The following is a 10,176-nucleotide window of genomic DNA, read 5'->3' on the forward strand; positions in this document are numbered from 1 at the left end:
AAAAAAAAAAAAAATAAAATAAAAATAAAATAACAGTATTAGGTGTGCACAATAAGGCAATGCGAATGCGTAAAACTAGAGACACCCGCATATGTAAACCACGCCGAAATGCAGTTCCTCCCTTTCGTCTTGTTGGCACGAAAATTGAATTTTTCACATCATGGGGGTGAGTGCACTGTTCCGTTGTTTCTTCTTCCGGGGGGAGCAAATTAAATATTTATTCTTGATCCCCTAGCTATTTCTACATGCACACGTGAGCGTTTACCTCTTTAGGGACATTAGGACGGTAAACATAATAAAAACCATATACGTTACTGTGTGGTTGTGAAAATTGATAAGGGACTCCGCTTGAGGTGTGGCTGGGTCTACCCCGCCCATGGCTAATCTCCACATTTTTGGCGCATCACATCTGACAGGGGGAGCGAAAACAGAAATGGAATGCGTGCGTGGTACATCTCCGCCAGTTGTGCAGGCGTTACTCGTGGGCGAAAAACAAGCTCAGCGCGGAGTGTTTACACACAGACGCAGACACATGGAGAGAGACACACAGAGGGAGATACACGGAGAGACACACTTTCGGTTCTGTTGCATGGAATGACGTGGCACGGACAGGGGGCGCCCCTCCATACCATATGGACCTTTGCCCGCATCGGTATGTATACGCAAGTGTAATTCACACGAACAGACGGGTAGCCAAACTGCTACAATGTGACATATTCGCACACGTTAAAAAAAGGGGAAAAAAAACTTACCTTGCTACTTGAAAACTTGGCACTAAGGTACTTTTTAACGATTTTAAGCAATTGAATAGGAAATTATTTTTCTTTTCTCCTTGCATGGTGGAAGAACTGCTTGTTTTAAAAATCTGCGTGAAGTTGTTTATTATATGGATGGAATTGCTGCAGCTGAACAGGGGGAAGAAGAAAAAAACTTTTTGGCCCTCTTAAAAGTTAACATTTATTTGAAATGTTTTCTTCTGAAGGTGTGGAAATTAAAAAAAAAAAAACCCTTTTGCATATTTCTACTTGGCATACGATATCTGAAAATTTAATGCATAAACATTTTGGAAAAAAATAAGGAAAAATGAAACCAGGAAGGTAAACACTCGCAAAATAATTTTTTAAGTGTACGATTATGCGGTGCGAAAATTGTGAGGTGGCCCGCAGCATTTATAACCCAAGTGTGTTTACTTAAAAGAGTTTTTTTTTTTTTTAATTTGCTAAAAGTTTCTAAGTTTTATATAAATGTCAGTGCTAATCTTGTTAGCCGCTTTTTTTCATGTACACCAAGTGTGAGATAGGGGCGCCAAAAGTTGAGAGCGGGGGGAAAAGAAATACGCATTAAGGGAATAAGTGATGGAAGAACAAAACTGTAGAAAATCGCTTTGCTCATTGCATTTTTGTTGCTAAACAGTCCTCACCTGAGTGAGGTTCTCGATGGGGCACAAATTGATAAAGTGTTAACAGACAGAATTGCGAAGTTGCGAAGTTGCGTTAAGCAAATGCGTCACGCGAAAAAAATTAAAAAGGATGCAAACCAGGACGAATGAGCAGTTGTTGAACGGGGGGGGAGTAGGGAAGAGGAACAACAAAAAAAAAAAAAAAAAAGGAAAATGCCAAATTGTTGAAGGCGTTTATGATATTTTTTTTTTATCTATGTTATCACCCGTGGTGCATCTTTTTGTTGTGTGTTATCGGTGCACAATATGTAGGAAGCAACTGCGTGTACACAAACGTGTATACTCGCCTACCAAAAAGGGGCATGTCAGCAAAGGAGGCGCTTCAAATATAAGTAGGCACCCTTCCCAACTCGGGGATTAATCTTGTTTTCACTTAGCGGGAAAGAGGGAGAAAAGTAGGTGTAACTTTTGTATACCTTTGAAACGGTTATATTGTAAAGGATGTGAATTTTGTTCAGGTGGTTTCTATGGTCCGTATTGTACGTCTCATCGTCTGGCGTATGTGACGACATGTAGTTTTCTATTATGGATAGTCCACTTAAGGCATAGCACGTATGATAATAATCAACTTTTTCCATCGGCTTGTCCTTCATGCCGCCCTTATTGCTTTGAGAGCATACGAGCAAATAGAGCTTTAAGAAATTCATATTAAACATGACTTTTTTTTGCAAGAATTTATTTTTGTAATTTTCAAAGTTGTTTTGTTCTTTACGCATTTGAGTTGTCATGGGGGGGTTCTTCCCACCCATGTGACCCGATTTGGAAGACGCCTCGAAGCAGTCGGAGTGATGACTGCCCTTAGCTTTGTTACCCGTTTGATGGTTATCCGCTGTGTCAGTAGGGAGATGCTCACCTTTTGCCCCATTTGAGCTGCTTCCCATTACATTCGTTTTTTCACACTTGCTTGGCTCATTAAAATTGGGGAAATCCGTGTTATCCACAATTTGGTCTCTCCCGTGATTATGCTTTTTTTTATTTCCTTTTTTGCAACTCTGCAGGAAGTGCTTCAATATATGCATTTCGTTTATTAAAAAGAAAATGGCTCCAATCCAGAATGAGTAGCAAGCGTCCACTAGCTTATTGGTTCTTCCCATAAACGCGCCCTCTAAGTTCCCTTGTTTGTTAATTAGCCAGTGTACTAACTTATTCATATTCACTTTTTGAACCTTTCCTAGAATGCATAGCGTAGCTAAGGCGCAATAGGTATAACCTCCGTGACTTTCCTGAAATTTCTCACTTGTAAATCCGCCTTCGTAATTTTGACAGGACAGAATATATTTTTCCACATTTTTTTTTACTTCATTAGTTAGGATGTGACACATGGAACAGACTGCAATAGCACAGTAGGTGCCTCTCATGTCTATCTCCCCATTTTTGTGTAATCGAAATGAACCATCTTTACATTTTAACTTAAGAATATAGGAGTGTAATTTTTGTTTATCGAGAAAGCTTAAAAAATTATTTTCCTCATCGTGTAGGTATATAAATACACATACCGCCGCGTACGTAGTGGCGATGTGGGTGTACTGATTTAGTCCACCTCCGAAGGCTCCATTTTCGTTTTTTATTTTATTTAAATAGACGAAGACGCACTGTTTTATGTAACAAAAGGTGGTCTTACCTAACTTTTGCTCAATCTCAAAATCGTTATGCAAGATGTAGATAGTGTGAATACACCAGTAGAAAATCCACGGCTTCGATGCTTCCAAAAAGCTCAGCCTTAAATTTTTTACGAAAAATATATCAGTGCAGAATTTGAAATGCTTCTGCTTTTCTAGGTGTACATTCAGCACGCTGATAAATTTGTTGAGCAGAACGGAGGATTTGTTTAACTGGAAGGGAATATTTTCAACGATTAATGTGTCCCCTTTAATGAGAGCCTTTCTTAGTTTAGCGGCGTCCCGAGGGTGGTTGCCCGCCTGGGGGAGGTTTACATCTTCTGCGCCTTCTTCTGGGAAGACTTCGCTTAGGTAGTGGGCAATGTTTTCTGGAAGTACTTCGCTTAAGTAGTGGGCAATCTTTTTTCCCTCTTCATTTTCCCCGTTTGCACCATCTGTGCTGTCATCGGTTGTGGCTTTTTGAGCGCTGGTGTTGGTAGAAGGCAATTCTTCGTTCAGACATGGGGTTCCTACCTCGATTTTGGCGTCTACGGGGGGGCATGGTTTCTCTTTATTTTGTCCTTTCTCAGTTTTTTCCGCTGAACTCTGTGCGTGCCCCTCTTGCCCCTTTCCCCTCATGCACGCACTTTTAGTATCATCCGTTTGGTGTTTTTTTTCAAAATGGGATGGGTTGTCTGCGCGCGTCTGTTTATATGATGCCTTACTTGATGCCGTCCCAGCACGACTACATTTTCTCTTCTGAATGTATGTGTGTACCATCTCAAAGGTGTAATGCCCCTTGGTAAAGAAGGAACTAATATCGTCAATACTCCCAACGTCATCGAAAAGGAAGAATAAAATAATGTCTGAAATTTCTACAGTGGGACTATTTAAAAGCATATCAATGATGTTGGAGGAAAAGGTCTTATAGTAGATGCTTAATATTTGTTCTTCCACTTTCTTTTTTTCCTTTAGCGTTTCTGTATTTTGGTTGCATTTTAAATTAAAATTGAAAAAATGTTCGGACATATGGTTATTATTTCTTTCGTGAGGTGATTCTTTTTGTGGGTTTTGTTTTTGGAGAGATGTCCTACTGGGTCTGTCCTTTTTTAGGGGTACACTGGTGAGACGGTTTGTATTGTCATCTGTGCTGGGCGAGTCGCTAGAATATGAGCTGGGGGTCGCTCCTGAACTCTTGTTAGCATTCGAGCCCCCTCCTTTTGGCTCTACACATTCGAGTTTGTCCTCCTCGCCATTATCAACATGTGTAGTGTCTCCTTGAGCGTGGGCTTCCTTAAGTGGGAAAAAGTTCGATAGTTCTTCATCGTCTTCACTAGAATTCGTTAAAATATCGCTTAATTTTTCGGAAGAACTGGAATGATAGCACCCCTGCGGGATGTCATCCTTACAGTCTGCGTAACTTTCTTTACTTAAATTGAATATGTAATTAAATAGCAACTGTATGAGGTTTTCTATTTGGTTGTAAAATTCATCGTTTTCAAAATCTGGCTTGAAGTCCTCTTTTTTTTTTTCATATTTTGTTAACTCGAATAGTAGCGCTGCTAGGTGTTTTTTTTTGTTGCACCTTAGCATGTAGGTGTCACCACCATTCATCTTCGGCGTGGGCTCTTTTTCGCTTGCTGCGCTTGTTCGTTCTCTGTTCATTTTTGTTCTCAGTCGCAGCCGCTTTACGCAGAACGGGAAGTGCAACGCATGGTGCTTTAAAAGGGGGTTCAAAATGAATGAAAGTACAGTTGAAAGGTAAAAGTTGTGTATGCCTCAAACGAGTTTGTTGGGATGGAACGTGGCAGTGTAAAAAAATATTGTTTTTTTTTTGTTTTTTTGGTTTTTTTTTTTTTTTCCGTTTTGTTTTTCCTCGTTTTTGATAACCAATTGCCGCGCTTATTTTTCCCTTTTGTGCAGACGTGCAGTATGCAGTACGACAAAATTAAACAAGCTTTTACGAAAAAATTCGCAACTGCCCGGCATCTGTTTAAATGGAATGGTGCGGGTTATGCGCAAAAGGGGGGAAAAAGAAGAAAATGGAGAAAATGAAGGAAGTAAAAAAAATGATAAGGTATAGAAAAATGAAAAAACCGATGAGGCGTAGGAAAAATGAAAAAAATGATAAGGTATAGAATAAATGAGGGGCATACTGAAAAGTGTTAAAAAGGGGAAACCAGCATTCTTCAAAGAGTGTATAAACAAATCTTTAATAATTAAAACAAAAGTGGTTAATTCGTTAAAAAAAAGGGGCACATAAACGTGTACTCATGCTTACAATAAAAAAAAAAAAAAAAAAAAAAAAATGCAAGAGATTCAAAATATTAAACAGTGCTTGGATAATTTTTGAAAAAACATTCCGGTGTATGGAAAAGGGGATGAATTATTTTTAACTCTATTGTGGGTACTTCTGTGCCTATTATTTGCTTCACCTCACTTCATTCCATTCAATTCTTCCTTCTGCCAATTCGTAAAAACATGGCGTAGTGATGGCTCCTTTTTATCTTAAAGGTGTAACACGAAAGCTATTTCAGGTCTTCTCTTTTAAAGAAAGTTGGCCAGCATAAAAAAGGTCCCCTTTGCAATGAACTTGGAGACTTTCGCATTTTCACAAATCTGTAAGGAAATACGTGCACGTGTGGTGTGCATAAGAAGGTGTGTATTAACTAGGGTTGCAGGAAGAAAAGAAAGGGCACACAAAAATTGTGCCACCATGACTACATCACGTGGAAATGCAGTAAATTTTTTTCCCTTTTGCGTTCGTACGTCAATGTAGTATTTAATGATATCGTTATTATTCGTGCAGAGGATTGCGTTTTCCTCTATGGCCAGCTCGACAAACAAATCGGTATCTGCGGTGTGGGGAAAATGCAAAGTAAAAGAAAAGTAAAATAAACGTAAAAGAAAAGCAAAAGCAAAAGCAAATAATTTCTTATAACAAAAGGACAAACGTCATGGGGGGGTGACACCCTTTCCTTTTTACTAAATCAAAGTGGTTACCCTTTTCATCCATGGTTAGCACAGAAGAATCTTTGTTTTTATTCCCAATTTTAAGGAACCCGTCTTTTTCTAATTCCTGAAGAGAAAAAAAAAAAGTGGAAGAAAGGGGGATAATTTGAACGTGGTGCATATTCCTTTACGGGGTACCCAACGTTTGAAAGTATAAAAAGGATGAGGGGATGTTACACGTAGGCACATGGCACATACATGTGTACGTAAGCGCTACCTTAAAAACGAATAAGTGGAAATCTCCCGATTCGATGATATTATTTTCGCAAAAAGGTATGTCATGGTACCACCAGTGGGGAATATATATCTGCGTCGCGGAGAATTAGAAAAGTGCATTTTGTTAGAAGCATGAAGATGTGTAGATTTGATGTTTGCTGGACGTTCCGCTTGCGCTGGAACGTGTGCGCGTTGACATGTGGAGTGAGAAAATGACTAAGTTGGGTGGTAACTCTCTCCAAGGTTGTGTATTTTCACATATGCAGCTACACGCGCGTGGGTGTATGCGTGTGGAGGCACGTAAAATGTGTGCCTCCTCGGGATTGTCCGTTTGTTATTTTATCGCTTTATTGTTTTATTATTTTTTTTTTAAGTACAATTGGTCGCATTTGGCTCTTCAGCAGGGACGTGACGGCGTATATCAACCGGAAGATGGACAGCTTCGTTTTGTATTTCACCAAGTAGGAGTACGCGTCATTTACCAAAACGTCAAAGTTAAAATTTTCTCCGTCAATATATCCATCCATTCCGGAACATATGTTTAGTGCATCCAGCACAACACACTGTTTTAATTCATTCGAGTCGTTTAAGTAGTTCCTCCATGTGAGCATGGTGTGATATTTGTTTTTTTCTATTATGTTTTTATTGAGCGTGTTGTTATTAGTTTCCCTTGGCACCTGCTCCTTTGCATGATCATTTTCTTCCTTTTTTTTGCTCTTTTGGTGATTTTTTTTGGTAATTTTTCCATGCTGGTTGGCCTGATTGTATATATGATTAGTATAACTTGCTGTCGCTTTACTATTTTTGTAAAAATAAATAATCTCGTACGAATACCTTAGGAGGATAATATCATACCCTCTGAGTATCCCATACTCATTACAATCTAATTTTTGGACGTTTTCATTCGGGGAATGTTCTGTTACGTCATTTTGTTTGCTAATAAAATTGGCAATTTCTTTTTCCTCTGTTGTGTGGACTAAAAACAAAATAGAAAAGAATTGTGGCTCAAAAATGTCGTTAATATAAATCATACTTTTTATGTTCTGTTTTTTTAAATAGTTTAGAATTTTCAACTCGTTTTTATCTATTTTGCTGTTTGTGTTTATTTCTTTTTTCTGCATAACTATTTGTTCTATGCGCTTAAATGAATTGTGGTTAAAGCTGGATGTGAATTTTTTTTTCCTATTCCTCCTATTTACCAGTTTGACTGTGTGCGTTGACTGCACTAGGAGTATGTTACGCTTGTTATTTATGCCACCACTGTTTGAGGGGGTGGTCATGTTGTTAAGAATGTGGTAGGAGTAGTTCAATATTTGGGTTACAAAGTTGTCCAATTTTAACACCAGATTTTCAAAGTAGTAAAACCATGTGTAATGGCGTACTTTTTTTTTCATGTCTTCATTAAATATTAACTCTTCGAAAATGTAATACCTATTTTGATCATCATTTGTACCCTCGCGCATTTCGGGTTTGGGGGTGCCGTTATGCGATGGGCACTTCTGCTGGTTTGTGTAATCCTCACAGTTTTTATTTACGTTCGCGCTTTCGCATTCCATTATATTGGTTACATTTCCCCCGTTTTTTTTTACACCCTTTTTAGCGTTTTCGCTTTCATTTTCATTGGAAGGGCTGTTTTTTTCCTTATCTCCTTTTTTTTTTTTTTTCCGGTTTTCGCTTTTTTTTTTCTTTATATCATCATACATCACAGAGGGGTATTATTTTGACTGTGTGTTTTTTTGGGGGGAGCAGTTTTTTTTTTTTTTTTTTTCCTTTAACCCTCTGCGTGTTAAGCTTATTTGATTAGTTCTATGCGGCGGTTGATTTTTTGTAGTTTGTGTTACAAAAATTAGAGGGAAAAAAAGGAGAGCTTTGGAGAAATTCACTTTTAAGTGGCACTTTTTACACGCGTGAGAATTTTGTAACGTTGCGTTGTTCCTCTGACTGCATGAAAATGTGCGACAGTGGGGTAACGCGGCTCTGAAGCAGGCACATGAGATTCAATTGAAAAAAAGCAGAAAGGGGAGGTTGAGGCGCGTGTGTAATTCTTCTACACGTGCGTATACATATATATTTATGTAAATACATGTATGTATATTTTGGAGGAAGCGTAAATGTACCAAAATTTCATAAAATGCAGCAACTGAATGTATCCCTTTTTTTTTATAGGGGTTTTTATTTTGCGGCTGCGCGAGAGGTGTAAATGAAATGCTCTTACATGTATAAATGTATGCCCCCTATTGCAAGCACATTCATACTTCGGAAACCAATTTTGTTATCGTCCAAGTGCCAGTTTACGTTTTTTAAATTTAATTTTTAAGGAGTCATACAATTTGAAAGGTTCGCTTTTATATATAGTTAGTTGCGACCGTGATTCACGTAGCACTGCTTGGATGATACACCTCATTTTTTGCGCCTTCAAAAAAAAAAAAAGCATGCGTATGTATTTGTTACATACACGTACACGCGCTTGCATTTTGTGGGATTATATTAACATGGCAATTTTTGCTCGCACTTACCTTTAATTTTACATCTCTGCGTACCCCCCATTGTGTAATTTTAATGGCACTCTTGTAAGAGATCATCCATCCGAAAAAGAACCAAGGAAAAAAAAAAAAAAAAAGCGCGACATTTTGACATGTTCACAGGGGAAAATCACATCAACAGTACCCTTCCAGAGGATTTAATTTTTCGTTTCCAACAAAATTCTTTTTTATTCTGTTCGGAGGAACATTTTGAAATTTTTAAAACGTCAACGAGGCAGTAACCAAATCGGGAAAAAACAACGCAAGTATTTTCCGTTTATTACAGAATGTACTCGAAAAAATATGCAGCCATGGAAAAAGGAAGAACTTTTGTGTACATAAACCGCTCCATTTAGCATAGTAAAAATAGCGCCACATTTATTCCCCTTATAGAGGAAGTTATAGCCCACTTTTTATGATCACAAGTAATTTCACCAAAGGGGAAAATAAATAGCAGGCTGATTCTATACCGCTTCAGCACATTTCGAATGGCCAAAGTTTCCCGGGGTGCTCTGTAAGATAAATGATCCTTACGTAAAATGCAGTTAACATAAAATATAGGGGGAGAGAGCAAAGATTAGCAAAAAAAAGTGGTATAAAAAAAAAAAAAAAAAAATCAAGTATTGGCGAAAAATAACGAATAAGGCAAGGCAAACCAGATTGAGTAAGGCAAAACGCGAAATTTTCACACACCTGATCGATTAAGTAAAAATGTTGAACAGAACGCGGAGGATTTTTTTCAGCACAGTGAAAAGCAGCAACTTGTACCTAACCATATCTTCGTCCAGCGAATCCATATTCAGAAATCAAGTAATTAAAAGGGCTTCTTTTCCAGGTTCTCAAAATAGGAAGCAGAAAATTTAAAAAAGGCGAATCAGTAGTGAGCACTCCTAGTGGGTGTATTTATTTTATTATTTACATTTTATTTTATTTTTTTATTTTTTTTTGCAGGAATTGAAGGATATTTCACCGTAACAAATAACCACAGCCCGCTAGTTACGCTATTAAGAAATGGAATAATTACTGTCGAATTTGACGAGAAGGAAAAGAAGCAGTTTTTTATATCAGATGGCATATTTATATATAAAAAAAGTAATGACAACAGCAGCAGCAACAATGCTGAAATTGTGGGGGTTGAAATTGTGCCCCTCGAATATTTAGACAAAAATAAAACAGTTAAGGTTTTGCAGCAGATGTGCGCAGTAAATGATGCTACCGATGACAAGTGGAGAAAAATCAAGACCATGTTGGGGTAATACAGGCGCGATGCCGTGTGCGGGTGTGCGTACGCATTAATATGTAACACCCGTTATTTGCGTAAAACGTAACTATCACTGTGAGTATAAGTAGAACATGTTATTCTTTATTT

The 10,176-nt window shown here is 38.0% G+C and overlaps 3 protein-coding genes across 3 annotated transcripts; 1 reads left to right on the top strand and 2 right to left on the bottom strand.

Moving 5' to 3' along the window:
- Nucleotides 1-261: 261 nt before the first annotated feature.
- On the bottom strand, nucleotides 262-4,935 carry PVX_092960 (farnesyltransferase beta subunit, putative; the record flags this gene model as incomplete). Its single annotated transcript, XM_001615534.1, has 3 exons — nucleotides 1,810-4,935; nucleotides 753-865; nucleotides 262-409 (listed from the first exon to the last, which is right to left on the bottom strand). Exons 1-3 carry the CDS (start codon nucleotides 4,720-4,722, stop codon nucleotides 262-264), a joined length of 3,174 nt encoding a protein of 1,057 aa, XP_001615584.1. The 5' UTR covers nucleotides 4,723-4,935.
- A 669-nt stretch (nucleotides 4,936-5,604) lies between these two features.
- PVX_092965 (hypothetical protein, conserved) lies at nucleotides 5,605-7,988 on the bottom strand (the record flags this gene model as incomplete). Its single annotated transcript, XM_001615535.1, has 5 exons — nucleotides 5,605-5,676; nucleotides 5,827-5,912; nucleotides 6,061-6,136; nucleotides 6,287-6,376; nucleotides 6,663-7,988. The coding sequence occupies 5 exons, from the start codon at nucleotides 7,986-7,988 to the stop codon at nucleotides 5,605-5,607; spliced, it is 1,650 nt and encodes a 549-aa protein (XP_001615585.1).
- A 124-nt stretch (nucleotides 7,989-8,112) lies between these two features.
- On the top strand, nucleotides 8,113-10,063 carry PVX_092970 (hypothetical protein, conserved; the record flags this gene model as incomplete). The annotated part of the gene is made up of 2 exons (XM_001615536.1): nucleotides 8,113-9,642; nucleotides 9,759-10,063. The coding sequence occupies exons 1-2, from the start codon at nucleotides 9,519-9,521 to the stop codon at nucleotides 10,061-10,063; spliced, it is 429 nt and encodes a 142-aa protein (XP_001615586.1). The 5' UTR covers nucleotides 8,113-9,518.
- Nucleotides 10,064-10,176: the final 113 nt, after the last annotated feature.

Source organism: Plasmodium vivax, chromosome 9 (assembly GCF_000002415.2).
Source record: "Plasmodium vivax chromosome 9, whole genome shotgun sequence".
Lineage (NCBI taxonomy): Eukaryota > Apicomplexa > Aconoidasida > Haemosporida > Plasmodiidae > Plasmodium > Plasmodium vivax.